This window comes from Astyanax mexicanus, chromosome 13, assembly GCF_023375975.1.
Source record: "Astyanax mexicanus isolate ESR-SI-001 chromosome 13, AstMex3_surface, whole genome shotgun sequence".
Taxonomy (NCBI): domain Eukaryota; kingdom Metazoa; phylum Chordata; class Actinopteri; order Characiformes; family Acestrorhamphidae; genus Astyanax; species Astyanax mexicanus.
In genome coordinates this window covers 22,410,715-22,438,696 of record NC_064420.1, presented here as the reverse complement: position 1 = coordinate 22,438,696, position 27,982 = coordinate 22,410,715, and the positions used below count along the sequence as shown (strand labels likewise).

At 37.7% G+C, this 27,982-nt stretch overlaps 2 protein-coding genes and 1 non-coding gene across 5 annotated transcripts in view; 2 read left to right on the top strand and 1 right to left on the bottom strand.

Moving 5' to 3' along the window:
- The first annotated feature begins 41 nt into the window (after positions 1-41).
- tcp1 (t-complex 1) lies at positions 42-11,421 on the top strand. The gene is made up of 12 exons (XM_007237436.4): positions 42-187; positions 1,687-1,772; positions 1,882-2,010; positions 3,336-3,433; positions 3,946-4,056; positions 4,375-4,556; positions 5,127-5,253; positions 6,792-6,967; positions 7,402-7,525; positions 8,654-8,846; positions 9,302-9,465; positions 10,985-11,421. Exons 1-12 carry the CDS (start codon positions 115-117, stop codon positions 11,196-11,198), a joined length of 1,677 nt encoding a protein of 558 aa, XP_007237498.3. The 5' UTR covers positions 42-114; the 3' UTR covers positions 11,199-11,421.
- LOC125780707 (small nucleolar RNA SNORA29) lies at positions 3,119-3,258 on the top strand. Its single transcript, XR_007423985.1, has one exon. It is a non-coding gene; the product is annotated as a small nucleolar RNA SNORA29 (small nucleolar RNA).
- Positions 11,422-11,586: 165 nt separating the features above from the next.
- LOC103041614 (inactive serine protease 35) overlaps positions 11,587-27,982 on the bottom strand; it is a 28,698-nt gene continuing 12,302 nt past the window's right edge. Inside the window, exons 1-2 of one of the 3 annotated variants that reach the window (XM_022677472.2) lie at positions 16,736-17,135; positions 11,587-14,498 (exon numbers count right to left, since the gene is read on the bottom strand). In XM_022677472.2, coding sequence (XP_022533193.2) covers positions 13,180-14,484 — 1,305 coding nt within the window. In that variant the 5' untranslated portion in view covers positions 14,485-14,498; positions 16,736-17,135 and the 3' untranslated portion in view covers positions 11,587-13,179. Of the gene's footprint in view, positions 14,499-16,735; positions 17,136-17,248; positions 18,398-27,982 lie in introns of those variants that run through there. The other 2 variants (XM_007237437.4, XR_002650938.2) reach the window with 2 other exon arrangements.

Here is a 27,982-nt window from a genome sequence, read left to right as displayed (position 1 = left end):
TTGTTTAATTTTATTGTATTTTCAGCCGATGGGCTCTGGAAGGTTCCAGGCCGGGCGGCAGTTCTTTACCCAGAGTGCACCGCGGCTCCTTCTCCTCCTTCTCTCCGCTCCGTCATGTCTGTGCTGGACGGTCCGCTCAATGTTCTCGGTCAGAGGACCACCGGGGAGTCCGTGCGGACTCAGAATGGTGAGTTTAACCGCGGACCGGCTCCGAGACCCGCGCTCGGTTCTCTATGGATCAGCAGAGAGAGAAAACGTGCCGAGTTACAGCGGTTCACCGGCCCATGCTAATGCTAACGGCTAACGGCTCCCTCAGCCTCCACGTGCGGATTAAAACTGCTCAGACTCGCCTGTAGTTTAGTGTGTTACCGGTTAAAGATAGTAACCTGGCTAATTAGCGGATTTAAGGGTCTTTATGCGCGAGTCTCTGTATTAATATCAGTATTAACTGTTTCTTTATCAGCAGCCCGTTATGTTTGCTGTCAGTGTTGCCGGTTCCGCCCGTTAGCTAGCCGGCTAACCTAGCCTAGCCACTGTTATTAGCCTGTTGTTCAGCATCATGGAACATTACCCTATTATTTAGTGAATAATAAACTGTTAAAAGTTAAATGTTACACCGGTCAGTCAGTAGCGGCCCTGCTTGACAGAACTGGTCAGTGTTCAGTTTGTTAATGTTTATTTTAGATTCTGAATTTCTGGCTTTGTAATCCTGCTCCAGCAGAAAGCTACAGTATGCAAATCAGCCTGTGGGTCTGCAGCCACAGTGTGAAAGTGAGGAACTGATATCTGATCAATATCAGACATTTTAGATCAGTGTGATCATTGTTGGACTAAGTTCCTACTATATATAAATAACAGCTACTTCAGTTAAAGTAAATGTCTGAAAAGTCTTCTCTTAAGAACTTTGTGTAAAAATATCTACAATACTATTTAGCTCAAAATGTACTTGGGTGTTGAAAGTAAATGTCACAATTCAATGCAGCTCTGTTTTTTTGTAACTTCACTCTTGTTAATAACTCCTATTTTAAGTGTCCCTCATGGTAAATCAGCATTTTAAGTAAGGCTGGCCAACATAAATGTAATAAAAAGAATTTAACGATTTCTAGTTCTTATGTAACTGCAGTTTTTTATTTGTAAATAGGTGACACTGTTTTAAGTGATGCACAAACAGTTTTTTCCTTTTCCCAAAAATTAACCAAAAGGTAACATTGTTCAGTCAGGTTAGGATACACAAAGAATACGCAATGATTGTGTGCAATTTCATTGTACATTTTTCATTTTTTGCTGCTTAGTACTAAGAGAAAAAATATCGCACTGTTCTCATTTTACATGACAGTATTTACCAGATGGTCAATTATATCTTGTCTAATACAATTAATTTTGCTCTAATCATTGATGCAGTTATACTGTTGTTTCCATTATATGTTGCATCATTGCCTTTTTTTTTTATTTAGTCTGTTTACATTGTAATGTAATTTGTTCCAATACTGTGCAGCCCTAGTAACCAGCTGCAGTTAATCAATCACTGTCCACGTTTGAATAAATGTGGCTGTATTTTATAGAAAGTGTGTAATATGGGTATGAATTATAAAGTGGAATAATTGCCTAGTTTACAAACAGTGAACCTCTCCTGATGGCTAGATAATTGAACATGTTTTGATGACTTCATTTTTCTGTGTTTAACAGTCATGGCTGCGGCCTCCATCGCAAACATCGTCAAGAGCTCCCTCGGTCCCGTAGGGCTTGACAAGATGTTGGTCGACGACATTGGTGTAAGTGCAGCAACTTCAGATTATTAAGGCATTTAATAAAGTGTTGCTTTTGTTTTGAAGGCTTTCTGGGAATGCTTTTATCAATAGTGTGTGCTTCTGTTTACCGCAGGATGTAACCATTACCAATGACGGAGCCACCATCCTGAAGCTGCTGGAAGTGGAGCACCCTGCAGCAAAGGTCCTCTGTGAGCTCGCAGAACTGCAGGACAAAGAAGTTGGAGATGGAACCACATCTGTGGTAAGTTGCTAACTGTTATCTTTTCTTAGTTACAGTTATAGTTAAGAGTGTAAATGACCACTTTTTTTTTTTTTTTTTTTTTTAAAGAAATGTATTAATTTACTAGGTTAATTCATGCATCTTAAAGCCACAATATCTTATAGCCTCTCAATGATGCAAAGAATTGTTGTCAGTAGGCTTAAGCCTGCATCAGCCCACCTGTCTGCATTTAGAGTTAGTTATACAGCTCTCTTGTAGCCAATGCACAGTGCAAATGTAATTGCTTCAGGTTTGTAGACTTAACTCATAAACTTGTGTTGCTTAGGTTGTCTGATTACTGAAGTGCTTAATCATCGAATCTGAACTGTTCCATAAAAACCATCACCCGAGTTGAGTTTTCCCTGTATGTGGTTCACCATTTCTGTGTTCTCACAGCAGGAATAGTGGCCCAAATCTGAGTTTTTTTGCCAAGTTTTTAATATTTGTCTGAATAGTTATTGGGCAATACTTCACGCAAAGTTTCGGTTTAATCCTCTCAAGCCTTACTGTAACTATCAAGGAGTTCCAATTGCTGACAACTAGGGATACACAGACGTGGGAATTGTGGGCCAATATTAAACATTTATTTAGTTTTAGCCATGTTCATAACTTGGAGAGACTTGGAGAAACATCAGTAAGTATTGGTTTTGAAATGTTTGCCATGTCAGCCAATGCCTATGATTCTTAAAAAAAAAACTAAAAGCAACAATTGGCAGATACCGAAACGATTCCAATATCATTGTGTATTCTTACTGACAACTTCCATAGAGTGCAGTTATTTCTCCAAAGTCACTTTCTTTGCCTTGTCTGATATTTTTTTTAGGCCTATAATTTTTAATAATTTATTATTATTTGTTCAGCAATTTCTTCTGAAATGTCTTTAAACTCAGAGCGGTTGTAATATGTGCCTCGTAATCCATTGTTTTGACATTAAAAATAAAATTAATTCTGATCTGGCTATTTTTGCGCATTGTATATTTATTGGATTTTAATTCCACATATCAAGTGGCCGGAGTAAAAATGAAGAGCACCTTATTCAGTTTATTTTAGCTGTTCACACTGCCACACAATTAATACACTGTACTGGCAAAGTCCTGTTTTTAGTACCACCCTCCTGCTCCTTATCAGAGTGTGTGGCTATGCTAACAGGATAGAGAAAGTCTATCAGAGTCTGAAGGGTCTGCAGCTTCTCCCCTGCAGCCTCTATATGAACTGATAGTACACTTATAAAATGTTGCTCTTCAGTCCCACTATTTGAATTTTTCTTCATTTGAAACATTCAAATTGTTATAATTTCCTGTGTGTAGGTTATCATCGCTGCAGAGCTGTTAAAAAGTGCAGATGAGCTGGTGAAACAGAAGATCCACCCCACCTCTATCATCAGCGGATACAGGCTCGCCTGCAAGTAAGACACATTCACCTTTTAACGTTTGCATGTCTGAAGAAGCTTTGTGTGCAGATGTTTGTAGGGTATCAGTAGGAAGGTTATTGCATTGCTGGCCTTTATGCATTTGAGAAGACTCTACACTAGATGTTGCAACTTTGTTGTGAGGAGGAGTTGACTGGAGTTGAGGAGGAGTTTCTCCAGAGAATTCCACATATACCCCTGTAGCTTACTTTGGGGGTCATGTGCTAACAAATATAGTTTATCTAGTTTCAGACTATTAAGCCTGCAGCAGTTTAGCCACGCCCACTTGCATAGATTTTATAAATTGCAATAAAATGGGCTAGTGAGACATAATACAGGGCAGCCATTCAGAAGATAATTTTACGTATCATTTATGTGTAAAGACAGAGTACTATTAACGGAAGTTGAAAATGGTCACCTACACAAATCATAAGAACGTAGTAAAAAAGAAAATGCAGTGTGTCCATAATTTTTCTCACCTGGGTTTTTTTTTTTTTTTTTTTTTTAAGGGAAGCAGTGCGCTACATCAATGAGAATCTGACCATTGGCGCAGATGACCTGGGCAGAGAGTGTTTGGTGAACGCTGCTAAAACCTCCATGTCCTCCAAAATCATTGGAGTGTATCCTTTTTTACTGTGTAGCTTTATAGTAAAGAGCTTTTCTGATCTTCACAGCTCAGCATATTTCTTAAATGTGATATACTGTATACAATATAATTTTATCTTTAAAGCAGTGTTTTATCGAAGTTGTCATTAAAATAATTAAATTTTTGTATACAACTCTGGAATATTACTCCATCCCCACAAGGGGCTTAAAGTTGGTTGGCAGCAGTTTATCAGGTTTGTATTTCATAAATTATTAGGAATACAAGTCATTTTTAGTATATATTATTTTAATTACATGGAGTTGTTGTTAAACCTTGACGACTGACTCCTCAGTGATTCAGACTTTTTTGCGAACATGGTGGTGGATGCCGCCTTGGCAGTGAAGTTTGTGGATGGTAAGGGAGTCGCCCGTTACCCCATCAACTCTGTCAATGTGCTGAAGGCTCACGGCCGCAGTCAGAAGGAGAGCTTCCTAGTCAACGGATACGCACTGAACTGCACTGTCGGCTCACAAGGTATGTGTGTGTCTCGACTGCATATGTTAACACTTTAATGATCCCTCAATTGGTGCAAGTTGCTCGGTTGAGTTGGTTTTGAGTTCTGCTCTGCTCTATGCTGGACTGGACAGGGCAATACTACAGACACGGTAGTAGCTTGACTACAGCTCAGCCAATAGCATTACAGACTTTTTTTCAATATAGCAGAATAAGACCCACCATAATTACATTAAATACTTCTTGTACTTTATTGTACAAAGTTTTGCTAACTTAAAAATTGCTCATTGTTTTTTACTTAGCAAAGACGGTCTATTAATTTAAATAGGTTGGCATGTACTTTAAAAAAAGCAGTAGTTTTATGCTGACTTGTTTGCTTGTAAAAGGTTTGTAAATATGTTTCTATTTACCTTCCAACTTCTGTTCTTTGCTTAGAAAAAAAAAGAGTAACAATTTTACTCTAAATATCCTGTATCGGGGGCATAAAACTAAAATTGTCTATCGAAGTGTACAATATATAGTCCAAAAAACAAGAGATATTGCAACATGACCTAAGGAGACATTACCATGGTTGTTGTGGTTTGTTCACAGGTATGTTGAAACGTGTGCAGAATGCCAAGATTGCCTGTTTAGACTTCAGCCTGCAGAAGACGAAGATGAAGCTGGGAGTTCAGGTCGTCATCAGTGACCCAGAGAAGCTCGATCAGATCAGACAGAGGTACGGCTGAGTTTTTTTTACAGGCAGCATAATATAACATCCCATTTTACTTGCTGCAACACTCTTAACTGTAGTGTGTGTAGTTATACGCGTGGGATACAGTAAGGTCAACCCAAAGCTTCATACACAGATGCACATTCTTGTGTTTCTGAAGTGTCTTTTGGCTGTACATTACATAACATTTGCATTAAACATGATTTTTAAGTGCGTTATGGCTAGATACATAGCTTAATTATTGCTTTATCTTCTCTTTTATCCTGATAATTTATCATTTGTAATAGGGCAGCAACTTATGACTATTTTAGTAGTCGACTAATCTGCCGATTATATGTTTGATTAGTCACCATTATTTTTTGTCATGCCCTTCATTTGTACTTCCTACTGGTGAGGACAGCTAAACATTTAGGCCGCAAGACCAGTTTTGCTGTACTTTTTGATAGTTTAACGTACCTATTTGAAACCAAAAATTACAAAGTATATTGAAGGAAACCTTCACATGCGAGTGCATTATCAATGGCCAAGTTCATCTCTGTTCTTAGCTGGTCCACCTGACAATTTTCAAAGTTTTGGCTGATTGTGCTTCTGCTTTAGAATGTAGTTCAGTCCTCAGCTCAGCAATGACTTGGAGGATGGTGTCTCATTGGGCCTCTGGTCAGATGTTGCGTTAGCATATGGGTTAATTTTGGAGTTAACATTAATGTCTGGCATTCTTCAGGCTGTTTCCATGTTTCTTACGTTTCTTCCAATTAAAATATCAAACCTGGCATAAGCTCTTCACTTTTAAGAATTTCAAATAATTTAAAATAAGACTTGAGTAGCTGCTTTAATTGTAAAGCATTTGTTCCACTGGGCTGCTTTTTATCGCCTCTGTCTTGTTTGCCGAATTGCAGTATTGAAACCTTTCAGCAGTTAGGCTCGCCACATTAACGAATTTTCTTAGAAGATCTGTTGTTCCAGAATTACTGCTGTGAACAATATTGTAATTAAGTCAGTTTCATGCCACTGCTGTAATAAAACAATTGCATACATACAAGGCATTTAAACATTAATTTTAAGGAGCAGTGAATGTTTCAATTCCAGTTCCATTATATTGTTAGTATTGAAACAATGTGTTTAAATATCCATAATAAATAAATAAATAAAAATGAATACATTCTCATTTACGTTAAAGGTCTCTTCTCATTAAAAAAAGCACAGTGGCCATTATTGAGGTCACCAAAAATGTTTGAGGCTTTGTATATGAATAATTCAATTATTGTGATGGCTCTATGTACAGTTCTAATATAAAGCATTATGAGCTTTTATAATGTCCACAAGTAGGTCTTTTCCCTTGTTTATTTTATTTTGATATCACAACAACATCTACAATTTGTCACAATATCAAAAATGTCCTTAAAAAGGACACTTTTTGAAGTATAAATAATGAAGTCTACATTCACTTGTACTAAATCAAAAGCTAAAAGTCTTTTTGCTCAACTGTCCATTTATTTAATGTTTATTAATTTGTGTTTTTGCTCATTTTATTTTGTGTCAATCAGGGAGTCTGACATCACCAAGGAGCGCATCCAGAAGATCCTGGCATCCGGGGCGAACGTTGTCCTGACGACGGGCGGGATTGACGATATGTGTCTGAAGTACTTTGTTGACGCTGGGGCCATGGCCGTACGCCGCGTTCTCCACAGGGACCTCAAACGCATCGCCAAGGCAACGGGTGGTAAGTTAAATTTACTGGTAATCTAAGAGCTGGAGGCCACACACTTGCGCACACTAAACTGAGTACAATTTAACAAGATATGTTTGGCATATGACCTAAAAAAACCTCACTGTGGAGGATCTGACCCTGCTGGTTTGGTTTCCTATGAGTGAGATCCCATTTTTATTGCTGCCACACTAAACCATAGTGTGTGTAGTTATACGCGTGGGATAAATTAATATTAACCTGGAGTTTCTTGCACAGTTACACACACTTGTGTTTCTGAAGTGCCTTTGGTTTGTACACAAGTATATTAAACATTCTGTGGGAGAGTTCATGTTGTTGTAGATCCTCCTGTCATTTCCGAACTTCACCTCTCCATCTGTAGATTGCATGTTCTGCGTGTCTTAAAATGTATTGTTCATATATTAATCATGCATGTTCTTCACCTGCAGCCACCGTCTGCCCATCTCTGTCCAACCTCGAGGGTGAGGAGACGTTTGAGGCGACCATGCTGGGCCAGGCAGAAGAGGTTGTGCAGGAGAGAGTGTGTGACGACGAACTTATTCTCGTTAAAAAGTAAGTGATTACAATTTGAACAATTAAAAATTCTGATTTAATCAGGATCCAACTTTTATCTACCTATGATACTTTTGATTTGGATTCAGGTTTTTTTTTTCATATGAGGACGTCATATTTCTGCTTCCACTGCACCTTAATGCATAAATTTTTTATGCATACATTTTATGCATTTATTTTATGCATACACAATGCATACATATGAAGACTCTGTACCATCTAGTGCTCACATGACATTACACTCAATTGATGAAAACAAGATGGTGTCAAAGTTTCTACAGCCAGTCCAGACAGAAACCAGTTTGTTTACTTGATGTACAAAGCTACAATTTAGATTTGGACTTATCGGGTTCTTGTAATCCCAAATGACAATGGTCATTTTTTAAATGTTAACATAAACTACTGGCCCCATATGATACATCCTGTACTTTCCTGTACAAATAAAGTTTAGCTTTTATGCTTGTTGGGTCCAATGAATCCAAGTTGGACCTAATTTAATATCACAATATATCAGTGTGTTTTTGCAGTAACGATATTCTTTGTGATATGACTTTCTTTTTTTCTGGAATATACTACTGCAAAAAAATTAAAATTGAAATTTTAGTCATGTATTACTTGAACATAATGTAATATCATAGAGTATCATAACTGACAAAACAAATCTGAAATGTTTATAGTAAACATTTCGTTAAGCAGTATTTTACCAAGACCCTGATTTTGTATAAAATAAGAAGTTCGACAAAGTTAAAGTAATGTAGCAACAAAAATGTTGCTTATTAATTGCATGCTTGTAAAGTACAAAATTACATTTTAAAACTTAACTGTAAATATTCTTTTTTTTTTTTTTTTTTTTTTTTTTTTTTTAAGAATATCACAATATGGCTATATGGAGTCATGTTAGATTTTTGGGGGATATTATTGCGTACCATACGATATGGCATACCCATAGTTTTTTAACGAGATACCAAAGAAGATTCACTATCGGCTTCATGAGGAAGGACTTTTTGTTGTTGAGATGCATGAGCCACATGTGCTTGTAGATTTTTTTTAATGGCATCTTACAAATAACTGTTTAAAACAGCTGTATTACACTTTAGTGTAATGTTGATCTCTCTCTCTCTCTCTCAGTACAAAGGCACGTACATCAGCATCTATAATCCTGAGAGGTGCTAATGACTTCATGTGTGATGAGATGGAGCGCTCACTGCACGACGCACTGTGCGTGGTAAAGAGGGTCCTGGAGTCAAAGTCTGTAGTTCCAGGAGGAGGCGCTGTAGAGGCAGCTCTGTCCATCTACCTAGAAAACTACGCCACCAGCATGGTGAGAGTCTTTATTAGGGCTTATTTATTTGTGTTTGTGAGACACCATTCTCTCTCTATCGCTTGCTCTCTTTCTAATGTATTTGAACTCCCATTTAATTCACTGCAGTTTCTGTGTGATGATGCGTGCAGTTATACGCGTGGGAGATAGAAACTCTGTCCTGAGCTTTAGTGAGGGTGGCTGCACTGAAGGTGCCTCCCAGTCTGCTTAAGACAAACACGCACAATTGGACATACCTGCTCTGTCTGCAGTTCTTTAGGAACAAGATGCATCTTGGTTTGGAAGTATAGTGTAAATACTTTAATTTGGTTTAATAGATTTGCTATTTGTAAAAGGGTTTAAATTTCACCACTGTTAATAGTTTTTAAAATGAATCAGTCAGAAGTTTTGGGGGGGAAATGTAAGATTTATTGCTTGAATTCTCATAAAAGGAGTGTAAATGTGTGTGTTTTTAGGGTTCCCGGGAGCAGCTGGCTATAGCAGAGTTTGCTCGCTCACTCTTGGTCATTCCCAAGACTCTGGCGGTGAATGCTGCTCAGGACTCCACAGATCTGGTGGCTAAACTGAGAGCCTTCCACAACGAGGCCCAGGTCAACCCTGAGCGCAAAAACCTCAAATGGTAAGTTAAAGAGCCGGCATTTGGCACAGATAAAAAATGAGCTACATTATCACTACATTTATAACCTCACTGCAAAGGAGGAACCCATGTCGAAACTTTTAGTCTCTAAATCTATATTCTGGTCTTGTACAACTTGATGTACCTTCAGAGATTCTGTAGTTAGAAGAACTTACAGAATGTACTGACGGAGATCTGATAGTAAGAAATGTATACAGTGCCTTGAAAAGTATTTGTCTAATTACAGATTTTGGCTTTTTTTTAGCATACTTTTATATCAGACAATCACAAAGTAATTTTTAAATGATTACACATTAATAAGAGGAAAAAAACAATCCAATCCAACCTGACCCCAAGTAACAAAAGTAATTGCCAACCCTTGGTACTTCTACCCTTGGTGGTTCTGCAGCAGGACAATGATCTGAAATACACCAGCAAGTCAAAGTCTGATTGAGATGCTGTGGCATGACCTTAAACAGGTTGTTCATTCTAAAAAAAAAAAAAAACCCTTAAATTTGGACAATCTTTTTACTATGCAACATCCCGCTGACGATGAAACACATCCGAATCGACTGCCCTGCCTATAACACTATAACACAATCTTACTACCAAGAAAAGAACATAAGTTCTTATCACATCTTAATCTTAAATACCTCATTTAATAGAAATGTAGCTAAATGTATTTCCCTTTTTGTGGTATGCCACATGTGTCACAAGTTTATGCTACAAATAGCCAAATATGTGCTGAAGTGGCAATAAAAACCCAACAACCAGCCAACCTTCAATGTGTCTGAACTAAAACAGTTCTGTATAGAAGAGTGGGCAGAAATTCTTCTATATAGATGTGAAAGGCGCTTTATATATATATATATATATATATATATATATATATATATATATATATATATATATATATATATATATATATATATAATGATAATCTAATGTTTGTTAATAAGAAAAATTGTATGATATGAAAAGTATGATAAAGCAAAAAAACTAATTTGTAGGGGGCAAATACTTTTTTCATTACTTTTATTAACGCCATCTTATGCGACTGTAATTTACCACCAGAAATGATCTAGATTGAAACCCATTTACATGCATTCTGGGTAATCTGGTCATAAGGAGCCTGCAGTAAGTACAGCAGAAAGTGTGTATGTGATGCAAAGTGCCTCAATGACTAATTGTATTCTCATCACCAAAACCTCACTTGGAAACAGTCAGACACATGTGACCACATTATTATTGCATTGTGAACAGCTAAGCATCTTAAACATCTCAGTGCATCTCTGACAGCTAAGCACCATCCACATTTTTTTAATATTAAATGAAGGAGAACTTGCTTAGTTAGCCACTAGAGAACCTGTAGTTAGGACTTGATTATAATGCACATTTGTTTATTAAAGTCACTGTTTGATAGTTCATGTTTATAATCAAGACAAGGACACACTTGTCAACAAGCAAACGTGCTCCTGTCAGTAGTTGACCCCAGCTAATTCTTGTATCTGTGCATTTTAAGGATCGGTTTGGACCTGGTAAACGGGAAGCCCAGGGACAACAAGCAGGCAGGTGTCTACGAGCCCACCATGGTCAAGACCAAAAGTCTAAAGTTCGCCACTGAAGCAGCCATCACTATCCTCCGCATTGACGACCTCATCAAGCTCTTCCCAGACCAGAAAGAAGGTGGTCCATCTTACCAGGATGCTGTTCAGTCAGGCTCTCTGGAGGGTTAAAGTCAGCCTCTGTTTTGATTGTGGTGTCACGCACTCCGCTGTCTGTATTTATGATCATCACCCAATGTTAGCAGTTGTAGTGTAGACCATGCACTTTGCTTGTTACTTCTGTTTTTGCTACCACAGCAGCACAGCCAAGTGTTGCTAAGTGAACTGTAACTAACCATTTGTTACTGGTCTCCAGGAAGGAAATAAAAACATAGCTTAAAAAACTTGACTAAAAGTCTCTCTGTCTGTCTGTCTAATCTGTACATTGATTTGGAAAATGCTCCCTCTAGTGGTTCAGAAGAACAGAGTAATTTTTATTAGGGACATGTAGGAGGGTGTGGCATATAAGTCCAAGTTAAAGTTTAGTATAATACAATAAATACACAACAGCACCTAAAACAATTTTTCAGGAATTTAACATTTAGTTGAGCACCATTTTACAGTAAAAAACAAAAACATACAAACAATTAAATCCTTCCTGATCCATATTCACCTTAAAGAAATGGTTCAATGGACATATTTAGCACTGATTCTAGATGCAATCTTCTGTACAGCAAAAAGTGTGGTTATCCTGCTAAATTTATGAACTGATGCATCGTTGAGTCAAACTGACTAAAAAACTTGACATTTTCAAACTCTTCCTTGCCCATCATGTATAGAACGTTCACAGGATCTAGTACTTAGGAAATTAAACATACAAAATTTAGTTCTTGTAAGTAAATTTGAAAATCAGGAGAGGCTGACATGTTCAGCCCATTGAAAAATATAGCAATGGGCTATGGAGGACAAAGAGATCTACAAATTGAATACAAGAACTGCTCTTTTAGGAAAATAAGGATTTGGTTTGGCTGCACCAACATATTAACATGGTCACAACAAAGACTATGGCTACGTCCAGAAACCCCAAATATGTCTCCTTTTTCCTACTGATCCTCCTGTAATACTGTAGGAGACACCACTTAAAATCCTCCTTGAAGAGGCTTCCAACAGAGGATACAGAGGTTTTTCGAATGGCATCACTGCATCCACGCCCACAGAGCATGCGAGAAGGCAAGAAGGCAACGCACAAATATACGTCATAAGCATATTAATTAAATAGGTTCCTTATCTAATTAAACAGACATTAAAGCAGTAATATAATTTATAGTTTAGATAAGCTTACGCTCTTTTTTTGCCACCTGGCTTTATATACTGGAACTGAGCCTAAATATTGTTTATGCAGTTAACACAACCTACCACATATATATTATTTAAATATATTATTTTTATTTGTTGTTATATTTAATATGTATTATTAATATTTGTGTTACATTCAATAAAATCATATTTCACTTTTAATATTGAAGCTGTGATTGGCTGGGCAGTATCTGGCTTGTGCTGAAAGTGAGGGTTGTGATTGGCTCAGTTCATCGGTAGTCAACATCTTATCTGAAAGGGATCAGCTGTCCTATTTCCCCAATTACAGCTCCTTCCCTCCATTCCTCCTCCTCCTCTCCTCTCCTCGATTTCTCCACCTTCTTCTGGGATCGGAGAGGAGGAGGAGCATAAGTTTCTGGACGCAGCCTGTGTTTAGAAAGGGCATTTAGACTTATCTAGTTGCAAATAAGACAGCTTAAAGGTGTTTGTCTTCTGTACTTCTTGCTAGTGGCAACTTAGTCATCCTACAAAAGATATAGAAAGTAAGACAGTGCGCTGGAGAAAAAGGAAAAAAAAAAACATCCAAATCCAAAGTTACTACCTTAAAAAGTCCCTTTAGGATCAACAACACTACCTTAAATTGCAGTTGAATCAACCCACAGCTTTACACGAGTCTAAAGCCAACATTGACCTGGGTTTCAAGAAAGCTCTTCTTTCAATGATCAGCCTTAAATGATTGATCATGGGATTTTTCATGTTTTTAATAATCTTAATATTTTCACCCACTTCTTGAATCACTCTCTGGATAATAACTCTCTGGGAGACTGGAGAACATCCAAACAGTCTGGGGACCAGCTCAGGCTAGGTTGCACTTCTTAGAGTCTCCATGGATCCAGTGGCATATCTGTGCAAACTTTGCCGGTGTGATTCTGACCGCCACATTGTAGTCCCTTTGCTTTCCGTTCACATCCACCCATTTGTGTCCAGAGAAGATGGCAATTACCTTCCTCCTCCACTTTCTTTTACCCGCCATACTCCTGGCTGGCTCACTAAGTCTGACGTAGACTCCTGCTCCACTGGAGCCCTGCTGAGCATCACAGTATTGGTACATCAGATCTTTGGACTCTTCTGAAATGGAGCAGAAACGGTACACAACTTTCCCTGGATAATCGTCATCATAGCCGGAAAAGTGGACCCTCGCAGCTGAGGCCTTTTTGACCAGCGGTAAAACACCCAAATCCATGTGTTTCATCCGGGCGGCTCGCTTCAGCTCCAGCAAGGCATAGTCATAGTCCAAAGCCAGTTCATTGCCCACCTCCTTCGTCCAGCCTTTGGGAATGTACGTCTGCTTGACTCTTGTCCACCGGAGCCCTGGTTGCTTAGACTCTTTGTGTTCCCCACCAGATGTCGACTGGCCAATCCCAGCACTTCTTCTGGCCCGATTCTTTTCCTTCCTTTCCTTCTTCCTCTTTCTTTTCTCTCCGCCGTGTTCACGTAAGTCTTGTGCTTCTGGTCCCATTTCCCTCCTTCTGCTGTTCTTGCCGCCTCTTTCTCCGCTGCCTCGCTTGGAGCGTAGCTTCATGACACCCACTCGCAGCCTCCTGCTTCCTTTCAGGTAGTCTTGCCCATTGTGGACACAGTGGGCAGCAGTCAGGACATGTTTGGGAGACACAAGAATCCCTGAGCACCCAGTGGAAAGCTTCACTGAAGCAGAAAACGGGTAGCTGGTTACAAAATGCTTATCAGTGATCACAAAGCGTCCGTCCATGCCGTAAACCTGACGTTTCCTTCGGTTCAGGCCTACAGGTGAGGAGGCAGCAACAGGAAATGTGATGTTCCTTACATTTTGAAGGCCCTGTAGTGCCACTTGAGTGAGCGTACGTGTCCCATTCTCAAACAACGTCTCGTAGGACAGAAGCTGCTCCAGCTCAGCAGGCCCTGGTTCTGGAAGGTTCCTCTGGCACTCAATCCCACAGACTGTGCCAGGATCTCTGGGATTGCTGAAATTAGGGTTTTGCAGCTGCACTGTTTGTCTGTCCACAACAAGTGGTGCATCTGCCCATCTGAGGTGCCCATTATCTGCTGCGTCATCCATGGCACCGGACACTGCTACAGCCAGGACTGCCACCCATTGCAGAAGAGTCAGAAGACTACAATCCATTACTCCACCTCAGCCTGAGAAAAAGAGAACGTAGAACATAATAACAAACTTTTATTGGGCTCAGCAAGGTCAGCAAATCAGTTAATCCCTGCTAAAAAAAAATCCATCTTAAGACCAGCTGGTTATCCGGAGAAAACATACCCAATGCTGGTCAAGAGCTAAGTGTCAAAGTTAGCCTACCAGCATATGGTATGTTGTTTTTTTTTTTTCTGGATGAACAGCTGGTTTTGAGCTGGATTTGTTAGCAAGGATATCACTAATAGCAATCAACCATTTTAATGTTAACAAAGCTGGCAAAGTCAGAAAATAAAATATGATAATAAAAATATATAAATACAAAAAGGATAAAGTTAGAATATCACCTCATATCAAATCTAAATTGGCACCCATTTGCAACTAAACAAGTTAACTCATATCAGGGTCAAACTTGATCTCATTTTAGAGTCAGAGTAAACAGATTAGCTATTAAAAGTTACCAAGTTACCTCACATCAGTCAAAGTGAGCAAATTAGCTAATTTCAGAGTAAATGTAAATTGGCTCTCAAAAGTTAGCCAGTTGGCTTATGTCAGAATTAAAGTAAAGAGATTAACTCTCAGAAGTTAGCAAATCAACTCATATCAGAGTCAAAGTTATCAATTTAACTCATATCAGAGTCAAAGTTAGCAAATTAACTAATATCAGAGTCAAAGTTAGCAATTTAACTCATATCAGAGTTAAAGTTAGCAATTTAACTCATATCAGAGGTAAAGTTATCAAATTAACTCGTATCATAGTTAAAGTTAGCAATTTAACTCACATCAGAGTTAAATATAGCAAATCAACTCATAACAGAGTCAAAGTTAGCAATTAAACTCATATCAGAGCCAACATTAGCAATTTAACTAATTTCAGAGTCAAAGTTAGCAAATTAACTAATTTCAGAGTCAAAGATAGCAAATGAACAAATATCAGAGTCAAAGTTAGCAATTTAACTCATATCAGAGTTAAAGTTAGCAATTTAACTCATATCAGAGTCAAAGTTAGCAAATTACCTCTTAAAAATTACCAAGTTAGCTCACATCAAAGTCAAAGTGAGCAACTTAGCGCATTTCAGAGTAAACAGATTAGCTAATGTCAGAATCAAAGTTAGCTAACAAGCTAATAATAAAGAGGTTCACTCTCAGAAGTTAGCAATTGAACTCATATAAGAGGCAAAGTTTGCTAATAAGTAAGTAAGGAGAATAGCTTTTAGAAGTTGGCAAATACGCTCATATCAGTAATAATTAGCCATTTAACGTGTGGAATAAACAGATACAAATTTGGAAAATAATCTCATACAAAGGCTAACAAATTAGCAAATTTAAGTCTGCAACTCGATTAATATCAAAGAAAGAAACAGAAAATAATGTTTACAAGTTAGAAAATCACCTCATATCAATATTAAATACATTATAAAATTAAGTAAAACTAATTTAACTTTCAACCAGAATAAACAAAACAGTACTGAATATATACTCTTAAAAACATCCTGACTGTTTTTATTTTGCTTTAAAAAATAATGCAGTGTTTCATTGTGCTAAACACTGATACACATTCTGAGAAAAGCTCCTGATTTTCAGTGCTAAGCGTGTTAGCGAAGCTTACAAGGCAGCATTTCAGGCTGTGTATTTGTGACTGTAGTTTAAGAAATGGAGCTACATCTTTATAGCTATTTTTATAGTTTAGGGTTTAGGATAATGTGTAGTTCAGTAAAACAGTTGGACAGATATAAACAGAGAGAATACAGGCTGTGAGCGCCAGCAGGAGGCGCTGCTGATTCATCTGATTCATATTCCTCAGTGATATTTACCTACATAGACCAGAATAGTGCTGGCATTACAGTAGAAACCTACGCACAAATAATAATAATAATAATAATAATAATAATAATAATAATAATAATAATAATAATAATAATAATAACATAAATATTGTTATGCATTAAAGTCCACACAACCAAAAACAGTGCAGGAACATTTTACAAACCGATATAAAAAAATGGGATTAAATATTTCTTAAAGCTGTGCTGAAATAGATATGGTAACAAAGACATATTCTCTTAAAATCTCTCAAGGTAAGTACTACTTAATAATACTGTACTATAATATACTATATAATTACTATACAAATAAATAATACTATAAATAAACTCAGAGATATGCAGATAAATCTACAGCTATGTAATAAATAATTAAATAAAAGATTGAGAGGTCAGTAAACAGGTCAGCCTACCTGCAGCAGCAGCAGCAGTGGACAGTCTGCAGAACAGAGCTACCAGAGACCTGAATCCACACACTAAACACAGCACAGAGAGAGAGAGAGAGAGAGAGAGAGAGAGAGAGAGAGAGAGAGAGAGAGAGAGCAAGACCCAGTATCCCGAATCCAAGTATGTGTGTGTGTGTGTGAGTGCTGTGTTTGAGAATGTGTGTGTTTCTGTTCTCCACAACAAGTGGGGCGGGAGCTAAACTGATAGACGGACAGACAGAAAAAGAAAAAAGAGATGAACAGAGAAGCAGAAAGATACTGACAGATAGACAGATGTGTGTGTGAACACTGCTGGTGTGTATTTTGTGTAAATAAGTGTGAGGGGCATTTTAACTGTGATTAAGTGTGTTCTCTCTGAGTGGAGTTGTGTCCACAGTAGAACCTTGGTTCTGTATGAGTGTGTGCACACTGCTTACATAGAAAAGTGTGCAGCATTCACAAACAAAAATAAACACACAGAATAATGAACACACACACACCTTCTCATTCAGTGTTTTTATTGATAAATTTTGTCTTACACTGAAACTGAATTTTGAAGTCATCCAGACGATGAAGGAACACATTAGGAACACATTCCATCGTTTTTCATTCATTTTAAAATGTTTTGTTGTGGTCTCTAGTATGAATGAATGCCATGTGAGCAGTTCTTTTGTGAAAAAAAAGTGCTCAGGTGTTTCTATTTAGCCCTGCTTTAGATCACTGAATTAGAGGTCTCTGAAGAAATACAGGTTTTTGCTTTTGCTCATGAATATTCATACATGCGAATATATGGCCTCTGATTGGCTAACAGCACTGCAGCAGAGAATGCCTACCTGCTGCCTCCCCCACAGTCAATTTTACAGCTTTAAAACTCAAACGACAAAATGTTTTTAGAGATACAGCCTTAGTTATAAAGATACAGCACTGATTGCTAGGTAAATTTAACCCTTAAACTTCACTTAACGTAAGACTCGAGGAGAGCGGCCCTGTGGCCAATAAATGTTATCGATGCCGTGAGCCAAGCCTAGACAGCCAGCCCGACAACTCGTATTTTACTACTGCAGACAGTGGAGGCTGAGAAACAGTTTCATATGCAGCATGCATAAATAACTCAGAGACGTATAGTGTTATACAAACAACAAGAAAAGGTGGATTTTAGCAGAAGGAGACCTTTAAACAAACCAAAATAGTCTGTGAAGCATTATGGTGACTCTTAGGAACTTATCCTGTGCAACGGAGGCAACTCTTGGTCTTTCTTTCTCGAAGCAGTCCTAATGAGGGCCAGTTTCATCATAATGTTTTTGATAGTCTTTGAATCTCCTTTAAATTCTTTACAAGTAAATCCATCTTTAAGATGGATTTACTGACCTTCATTTCTAAAACATTAGAAACATTTACTTACTAGTTAAGTAATTCTTGCAATAATATGGATTAGAGCATTACTTAAATAGATCTATTCACTGTATACCAACTCTACCTCTTCACAACACAACAACTGATGCTTTCAAACACATTAAGAGGCTTTAAGAGGAGTAACTCTTGATAAGTTCAGCACAGCTTTTAACTGAAAGCCATTCCAGGTGACTCTTCCTTATAAAGTTGAGAAATTCACAAGATGTGCAAAACTGTCTTCTAATCAAGAAGACGAATCTGAAATATAAAACATATTATGGTTTATTAATAAATAATTCCATATGTTTTTGTTCATAGTTTGGATCATAATAAACCACTGAAAAACCACTCCAACATTATAGTACTAAATAGGTACTTACTTATTTGTTTTATAAATAAAACAACGTTTGAAACTAGAATTGTGAGGGAAGACACTCTGGCTCACACTCCTCTTCGGCTGGAACTGTTACGGTGAGTGTGTCTGACAGTTCATGTCTCTCTAATTTAGCCAAACCAAACACACCAATCACTCAAACACGGTACACACCCACCTAAACCAAGAGACAAATATATCACAAACCCACGTGCCACGTTTAACCTCACACACTACAGTGCTCTCAGTCTTTATCTTTACAACAATCACCTAGACACTTCTCTCCTAACTGTCATCTCTGTTCATCTCTATCAGTGCAAAAGTGAAGAGACCTGTTCAACCAATTGAAAGACTGTAGATTATTTATTCAATATTAACTTTGTATTGTATTTAGTATTGATTGGCAGAGATGTGTAAAGTATTAGAGACCCAGACTAAAAGTGGAGGTGAGCTCCCTAGAAAAGGGACTTAAGCTAAAGTGTTCTTTAAATCCACACCATTTAAGTGGAAGTACTAAAAATGATTAACATGTTTTATACTTAAGTATTGCAATAAGTGTATACTAAGCAAACAGGAAACAGTGAAATGTTCTCAGAGCAAAAGGCAGAACAGGAGCAGCTTGATTTGCTTAATGATGAGGAGCTTTGGCAAACCTGGTAACAGTGCAGAGCATCTACTGCTCTGGCTTTAGTGATCATGTGGGTTTGATTTTTCTTTTTATAACTTCTATATTGTCAGCCCTGAGGCTCCACCCATGCCCTCTCAGCAGCGCTCGACGTCGCCGGAGTTCTGATCACCGGCCCAACCTCCCAGCTGATCATCATCAGCTGGGGTATTTAAGGGACTCCAACTCTAGAGCCAGTGCGAAGTCTTAGTTGCCGAATCTGTGTTTCTGAGTTCTGAGCATTACTAGATATCTGTTTCATTGTTACTGACCTCTGCCTGATCCTCGACCCCGATTCTGCCTTCCTCTGATACTCCTGTTTGCCGGTACTTAGACCCCTGCCTGTATTTGGATTTGTTTGTGTGTTGTGGAAATAAAGAGTCTGCACCTGCATCCAGCCTCCCTCCTCCTTGGGGTAACATATATATTTTTAAATGAAATCCAAACAATTATTGATGCAGCATATTAAAAAAAAATATTGGAATAAAAGTATTAAACTCATCGCAAATATGTAGTGAAGTGAAAGTAGAAGAAATAATTATACATACAAATACAGCATATTAGTGCAGTATTAAAGTAATTCTAGCTTGCTGCTATACATTTCTGTTAATTGACAATTACTCAGTATACAGTTTTACTAAGGATTATTTATGTATAATTAATATTAATAATAATTCACAACTATAATTATTCACTAATTATAATTATTCATAAAGGCATGCTAAACATGCCTCTATGATACTTCTGAAGACATTTGAAACCATTGGATACAACAGTTCGTCACATCTAGTGGTGATACAATGAACACTAACAGGGTACTAGAGAAGTATTTCAGTTTTATAGCTTCATCATTACGTTTATATTTCCTTCTTGGTACATTATTTTTTTGTCAATGAATGCACTATGTATGCTAAAGAATGTACTATCTACTAGTATCTAGTATCTGCTATGAACTGTTCAGAATCTATTTTGCGTTAGTCAGTTCGAGGGGATGGACACTCAGCCGCTGATGAATCAGTGAGTGGGTATTTGCCTCCTGGTTTTGTGTGGTTATAAATTGTGATATATGTCTTATAAATTAAGGCCAGATGATCAGATGTTTGTGCTGTTGCTCCACAAAAACGGGAGACGAGAATTAAGTATACCATCACTGCTGTTCAACTTAGCAGAATTCCAAACTGATAGAACAGTCATCTGAACAGTCTGAACAACAAAGACAAATCAATCATAAGTCAGAAAGTGGATTTTAAAAAGAAAAGAAAATAAATATGTGTGTGTGTGTGATTGTCATGATAGAGCAAGTCTCAGAGATGTGCAGAGGAAAATAAAAATATATTTTATTAAATATTAAATAAAGATAAGACAAAGGAATGGTCAAACAAAGCAAGCAACAAGGAGATAACATACCAGAGTAGATAAACAGACCAGAGGTCAAAACACGACATGGCAATATTAGAGGGCAAAATCATGGTCGGGTAAATAAAGCAAGGTCTAAAACAAGAGAGCAACACAGGCAAGGGAAAAGCGCAAAAAACCTTTAATAATCAGCAAGGATTAAGAGCATAAGAGCCTCTTATATAGCGCTAAACCATGTGGCTAGTACTCAGGTGACCTGCTTCCTGGAAGTGTCATGTGCTGTGTCATGTAATCGGAATTACATGTGATGTCGGTGTGTGGTGCAATGTAGTCTGTAGGCTGCAGATCACAGGCAGAGCTGAGTGAGGGAGAGATGGGAGCACTTTCAGCGCCAGGCGTGACAGTGATACATAAAGCCACCTGTCAAACATGGTGTATGTAGCACAATAGTGTAGAGTTTCTGAGCTGATCTGATGCACAAAAGCAAATTCCCCACTGGAAAACTGACTAGAAACAGACTGAAGGCTTTAGAGTGGCCTAGTCAAAGTCCTGACTTGAACCCTGTTGAGATGCTGTTTTAACTCAGAGTGGCTACATTCAAGCAATTGTGCAACTATGCATCTTGACTGGACCCAGTTATAGAAAGCATTTGGTTACAGCTGTTGGTGCTGAGCTTGCTAAATATTTTTTTTGTGGGGGTTTTAATTTGTTCACATGTGATTTTGCATTTCTTGATGTTCTTCTTGTCCTGTTCTACTTTGTGTATGAATATAAAACCATTTTAGTGTTTACAAGAAAACAGAAATTTGATAAGATCAAATAAATGCATCAATTTTAAGTGGTCTCTTAATTTTTCCAGAACTGTAGATAGGTTCAGTCATGTGGACAGTGAGTGGGCACAATGTTTAAAAACTCCAGCAGCACTTCTGCTGTGTCTGATCTATTCGTACCAGCACAACACACACAAACAACTCACACACCACCACCACCATGTCAGTGTCACTGCAGTGCTGAGAGCTGCTCTGTGGTGGTGCAGTGGGGTCCTGACCAATGAAGAACAGGGTGAAAGTAGAATAATAAAGTATGTAGAAAAACAGAAGGACTACAGTTTGTAAAAATAGAACTCCAAAGTGTCCTGTATGCTCAGTGGAACAGAAAATTAAATAATGGGTGTAGAAACAAGGACATAATGTTATGCTTGATCTGTGTTTATATATAGAGTACCAGTTATAGGTTTGGACACACCTTCTCATTCAATGTTAATTTATTTTATTTTTTTATATTTCATTACTGAAGTCATACCAACTATAAAGAACCAAAACAATGTTAAACAGAACAAAATACTCTTATCTGAAGTGATGTAAAATTGTGGTTTCAGAGGTCTTTCTTTCCTGGGGTGGTCCTGATAAGAGCCAGTTTCATCAGTTTTTGACAGTCTTAGCGACTGCACTTGAGCATATTTTTAAAGTTCTTGAAATTGTTCAGATTGACTGATCTTAATGTTTTTTAATTCATTATTTCTTTACTTAGTTAAGTAGTTCTTGCCATAAGATTAGAATATTACTCAAATAGAGCTATTTACTGTATACCAACCTACCTCTACCTCATTAAATCATAAAATTGATTAAGAAAATGCCAAGATGCGCAAAGCTGTCATCTAAGCAAGAGGTGCTACTTTGCAGAACAATTTTTGCTTACTAAATAATTCAATGTTTTTCTTCATAGTTGGGATGTCTTCAGTATTATTCAACAATGCAGAACATTTTTAAAACGATAAAAAATACTGAAGTAAGGGTGTGCCCCAACTTTTAGCTGGTACTATATATAGATTGCAAGAGAAAATAAAATATTCAGTACCATATACTGGTAAAAGAAAACTGTTTGACCAGCTTAGCTCAATCATGTTTAGATGGTTTAGTTTAATGGATTAGCTAGTTGTCAAGTTGTTCATACTGGTTTTAAAGCAGAATCAGGTTTACAATGCTTGTTAACCAACATGATCATGTCAATCATAGTGGCTGACGAGTTTGACTAAGTGAGTTGACCATTTAAACCCTCAAACATACAATTTAAACATACCGTTTACTGGTCAACCAGCTAAACCAGCTTTTATCAAGTATACAGAATAATCTACAGTTTTCAAAACACCTATTTGGTTGCACACACACTCAGAGTTCTTCAGGAGGGAAGTCTGTTATTGGTTTGCTTTTCTGTTCTTGATAAAAACGTGTTTATAGATCCAGTCTGATTCTCATGATTTTAAACAGCTGCAGATTGTAAACATTTTCCTGACAACAGAAAATCAAACACAGTTTTATATTAAAGATGCTTCACCCAGCCAAATCCATAGAAAACTGTATGTTGATTTGCAGTGTGTGTGTGTGTGTGTGTAAGCTGGAGATGTTAGAATTCTCAGAGGATCAGTTGATTAAGGGATTTGTTTGCTTGTGAGTGGTATCTAAGCTCCACCTTGTGTTTGGCATCCAGAGGAAACAGAACCAGGCCCAGCTTTGAGTTCTGTTTATTTACAGCTGTTCTGAAAGAGAACCGACCCCGGTTCATTTTACTCCAGTTACAGTTACACCTAAACAGCTTCAAAAAGTCTCAAAAAGTCCCACCGTGCCCAGATACAGAAAGAAAAGTACAAAGACAGCACATGTTGAAATAATCAAGTTTTTTGATGTCACTAAAACAAACCATTTTCAAAGAATATATTAACCATTTCAGACTGCAGCAGTTTAGTCCCACCCATTCAAACCAAGCCCTATCAGAACAGCTCATTCACACATACAACTCTGGAAAAAAATTGAGACCACTTCAGTTTCTAAATCAGTTTCTTTGATTTTGCTATTTATAGGTATATGTTTGAGTACAATGAATATTGGTGTTTTATTCTATAACCCACCGACAACATTTCTCCCAAATCCTAAATAAAATTTATTTGCAGAAAATAAGAAATGGCTGAAATAACAAAAAAGATGCAGAGCTTTCAGAGCTCAATGCAAAGACACATTCATATTATTAAGTTTTAAGAGTTCATAAATCAATATTTGGTGGAAAAACCCTGTTTTTTAATCACAGTTTTCATGCATCTTGGCATGTTCTCCTCCACCAGTCTTTTACACTGCTTTTGGATAACTTTATGCCACTCCTCATGCAAAATGCAAGCAGTTCAGCTTGGTGTGATGGCTTGTGATCATCCATCTTCCTCTTGATTACATTTTCTGAAGTTTTCAATTTGGTAAAAAAAAAAAAAATCTCAATTTTTAAGTGGTCTCTTATTTTTTCCAGAGCTGTATCATCTGTATAAAATGTTGTAGCTTTAATAGCCAAAAATAGGTGTTTACATCTCCATTGCTTAAATTTTGGCACCTCGTTTGGATATTACACTCCAGCTTAAAAAGTTCAGCTTATTTACATATGTCAGCATGGTATATACAGGGGTTGGACAATGAAACTAAAACACCTGTTTTTAGACCACAGTAATTTATTGTGGCGACGGACAGTTCTGGTGGAAACAGGAGAGTTGAGGTGCACATTGAATTCTGCCGTGATTTGGGCAGCCGTGGTTTTATGTTTTTTGGATACAATCCGGGTTAGCACTTGAACATCCCTTACAGACAGCTTCCTCTTGCAGCGTCCACAGTTAATCCTGTTGGATGTGGTTGGTCCTTCTTGGTGGTTTTTGCTGACATTACTCTGGATACCGTGGATCTTGATACATCACAAAGACTTGCTGTCTTGGTCACAGATGTGCCAGCAAGAGGTGCACCAACAATTTGTCCTCTTTTGAACTCTGGTATGTCACCCATTATGCTGTGTACATTGCAATATTTTGAGCAAAACTGTGCTCTTTCCTGCTAATTGCACCTTCACACTCTGCTCTTATTGGTGCAATGTGCAATTAATGAAGATTGGCCACCAGGCTGCTCCAATTTAGCCATTAAAACCTCCCACACTAAAATGACAGGTGTTTCAGTTTCATTGTCCAACCCTTGTATGTTGCTTGTTGGCTAAAAAAACACCTTAATTGCATTTTTCATTACATCCGAAATGGTGCAGCTCATTATATGTAGCATGCATAATTAAAAAAAAAAACCTTTTTCTGAAAACATTTTCCAATCCACCTTAAAAGGTGCAGCTGTTAGATGCTGACACCATGACACACATGAGATAAGTTATGGTGCACATCTCTATGTGTGTGTGTGTGTGTGTGTGTGTAGGAATGACTCAGATTCTCCTACGGCTGTTTGCATGAACAGCTGTTTGCTTGCACCGTCACACACACGCATGCACACTCACACACAAACACATGCTACACATGTGCGGCTGCTCTGCAGACACACACTGATAAACACACAGGCAGGGTCTGGTGCCACGTCACGCTGAGGATGAGCTGGTTTCCACAGGAGTGAGGGTCACAGTCAGGCCGCTTAGATCATGTTCTAAATGGAGCACTTCCAGGTCATCCATCACACACGTACACACACACTCACACACTCCTTAAGTTGCACCAATCACTACACACGCACTTGGATAAAAATTCATCCAGAATGAAAAAGATCAGTGTGTTTCTTCACTCTCTCTCTCTCTCTCTTTCTTAAAGGAGAAGCACACACTCTCTTCCTCACCCTCCTCCTCATCCTCCCCTCCGTGTGTCTGCCAGGGTGTAAGAGTGTGTGCGTTTCATTTTTTGGAAAAGGTAATTAATCAAACTCCCTTCTAAAAAACCCAAATACTTTCTACTGTATAAAGTTTAGACAGCTGGAGATTAGCTCTCTCTCTTACTTTGCCTCTCTACCTCTCTCTCTCTATCTCTCTCTCTGTTCTCTCTCATCTTCAAGATTCAAACAAGCTTTACTGGCACAATTGCAACAAAACAAGAGCAACAATAATTAAGAAATAATCTTTTTTACTCTCTCACTCTCATCTTTCTCTCCAATCTCTCTCTTCTATCTATCTTTATATCTCTTACTGTCTCCCTCTCTTTTATTTAAGTCTCTCTCTCTCTCTGAATCTAAATGATCTAAGTTTATCTCAGTTATGAAATGTGGAGAAGATTCTCTCATAATCACCATAATCATCTTTTCTCCTAATTACAGCTTCAGTGTTTCCTCATTTAACTCCACACTGTTTCTGGACCTCACCCACACACACAGACACACAGACCTGTTTTTGTGCAGTGTCAGGATGTGGGGTTTCTGCCAGTTTCTTCATACCTTGTTTGGTTGATTTATTGCAAACAGCTTTGTACAGTTTGCTTATAAATCGTATTACATAATGAGGGTTAAAATAATTTTGATTGTTCCCATGAGATTCAGGGGAGTGGTTTAAAGTGTGTGTTTATCAATCGTGAGCTGTTCTCTATTCGTAAATGTGTTAGTCTTTTCTTTGTGTTATGTATAAAAAATTGGGATGATACACTTAATATTTGTAAGCTTTAAAAATGCATTAATACTCCTGCTTAATAAACAAATGTCTGATATAAAATAATTGTCTGATATAATTCATTGTTTTAATAACGATGGCAAGCTGTCCTGGGCAAGATGAAGCAAACCAGGCTCAAACCATAACACTAGCACCTTAGAATACACGTTTACAAACATGCTGTGAAGATCAGAGTTTGATAGATTCCTGCTGTTTTTTAAATAATAAACAGCTTACATTCATATTGTATTTTTTGTTTTATTATTTATAATATAATATTATTAATAAATGTATTTATTATAATATTATTGTATTATTTATTTTAAATACAATTCTAAAGGGTTTACAAATGTTCAGGCAACACTGTATTACATATACAGCTCTGGAAAAAAAGAGTTTCTTTAATTCTACCTCTGGAATATAATCAAGAGGAAGATGGATGATAACAACCATCAAACCAAGCTGAACCGTTTAAATTTTTTTTACCAGGAGTGGCATAAAGTTATCCAAAAGCAGTGTGTAAGACTGGTGGAGGAGAAAACTGTGTTAAAAACCGGGTTATTCCACAAAATATTGATTTCTGAACTCTTAAAACATTATAATATTTTTTTCGCATTATTTGAGTTCTGAAAACTTTTTTTATGTTATTTCAGCCATTTCTCATTTTCTGCAAATAAATGCAAATAAGTGACAGTCTTTTTATTTGGAATTTGGAAGAAATGTTGTATAGATTTTACAGCATTTCCCACTGCCCTGCACATTTTAGTGATTCCCCAGCTTACAACACCCATGATTCTAATTAATTTGATCTAACTAAGCAGATCATTAACAAGTCCTCCAGAGTTGCAGCTGGTGTGGGTCAAGTTCAGAGTGCCTACATGACCAGGGTAGAAAAAAAAAGTCCTCTCCGCTGTGGAGTGAGGAGGCCAAGAGGTCATCATGAGGTTCATGAGAACGTCCACTTTCTCAAAGTCAATAAGTCATCACTCAAGCTCATATTAATGGATCTGTAATCTGTTTATTTGTAAATGTGATTTATTTTAATGTCAGAGGACGTTGTCATCAGCGTGGTTTATTTCTGGGAAAGCTCTCGCTCACGTGCCAAGCTGCAGAAACAGCCCGCTGATGTCAGTAGACGTTGGCCGAGGTGCTGTGTTATTTTTTCTGTAATCAAGCGCTCAAGTGCTACTTTACACAGAACTTTCCCGACGTGCACTCCATCTGCTAAAACACAGCCCTATTTTCTTATTCACTCGAGAGGGAAATATAGGCTTCATTCCAAAAAGTCCATAAGTGTGAATGTTGATATGATGACTGATTTCTAGTTTCTCATTTCTAAATTCCTTCTTCACACATTTCTTCCCATAAACGACTCTACCTATAGCAATAAGAGATATAAGTGATTTCCTATTAAAGTTCTGTAAATACCATAATATTATGTAAGATATTCTATTTAGGTCGCTTTTAAGAATAAAAGTACTGCCACTGGACAACGAAAGGCTGAAGTGAGAGCACCATAGCAGAAACTATGTTTTTATTGAAAACATTAAGGTAAGATTGCCGGTTCGAATCCCGGTCATGCAGCTTGCCATCAGCTGCTAGAGCCCTGAGAGAGCACAATTGGCCTTGCTCTCTATGGGTGGGTAGATGGCACTTTTTCCCCTCATTACTCTGAAGATTGATGCCAATCAGTCTGATGCAGTCAGAGCTGATGTATTAGAACCGAAAATGCAACAGTCTGTTGCAACAGAGCTGATGTTTTCTCCGAATGTGCTGTGATGCTTGATTGATTTCACATGTATCGGATGAGGCATGTGCTAGTCTTCACCCTCCTGGGGTTGTAGCATCACTAGTGATAGGGGATATACAGCTGACTAGCAGCTGAATAGGTGGCATGGGTGGGATAATCGACCGAGCTAAATTGACGAGAACATTTAAGCAAAAACGTAAAGCACCAACAATATCTGACCACATTTCACAGAGACTAGATTATTCATTATCAGGTTCTAATCATGTACCACTA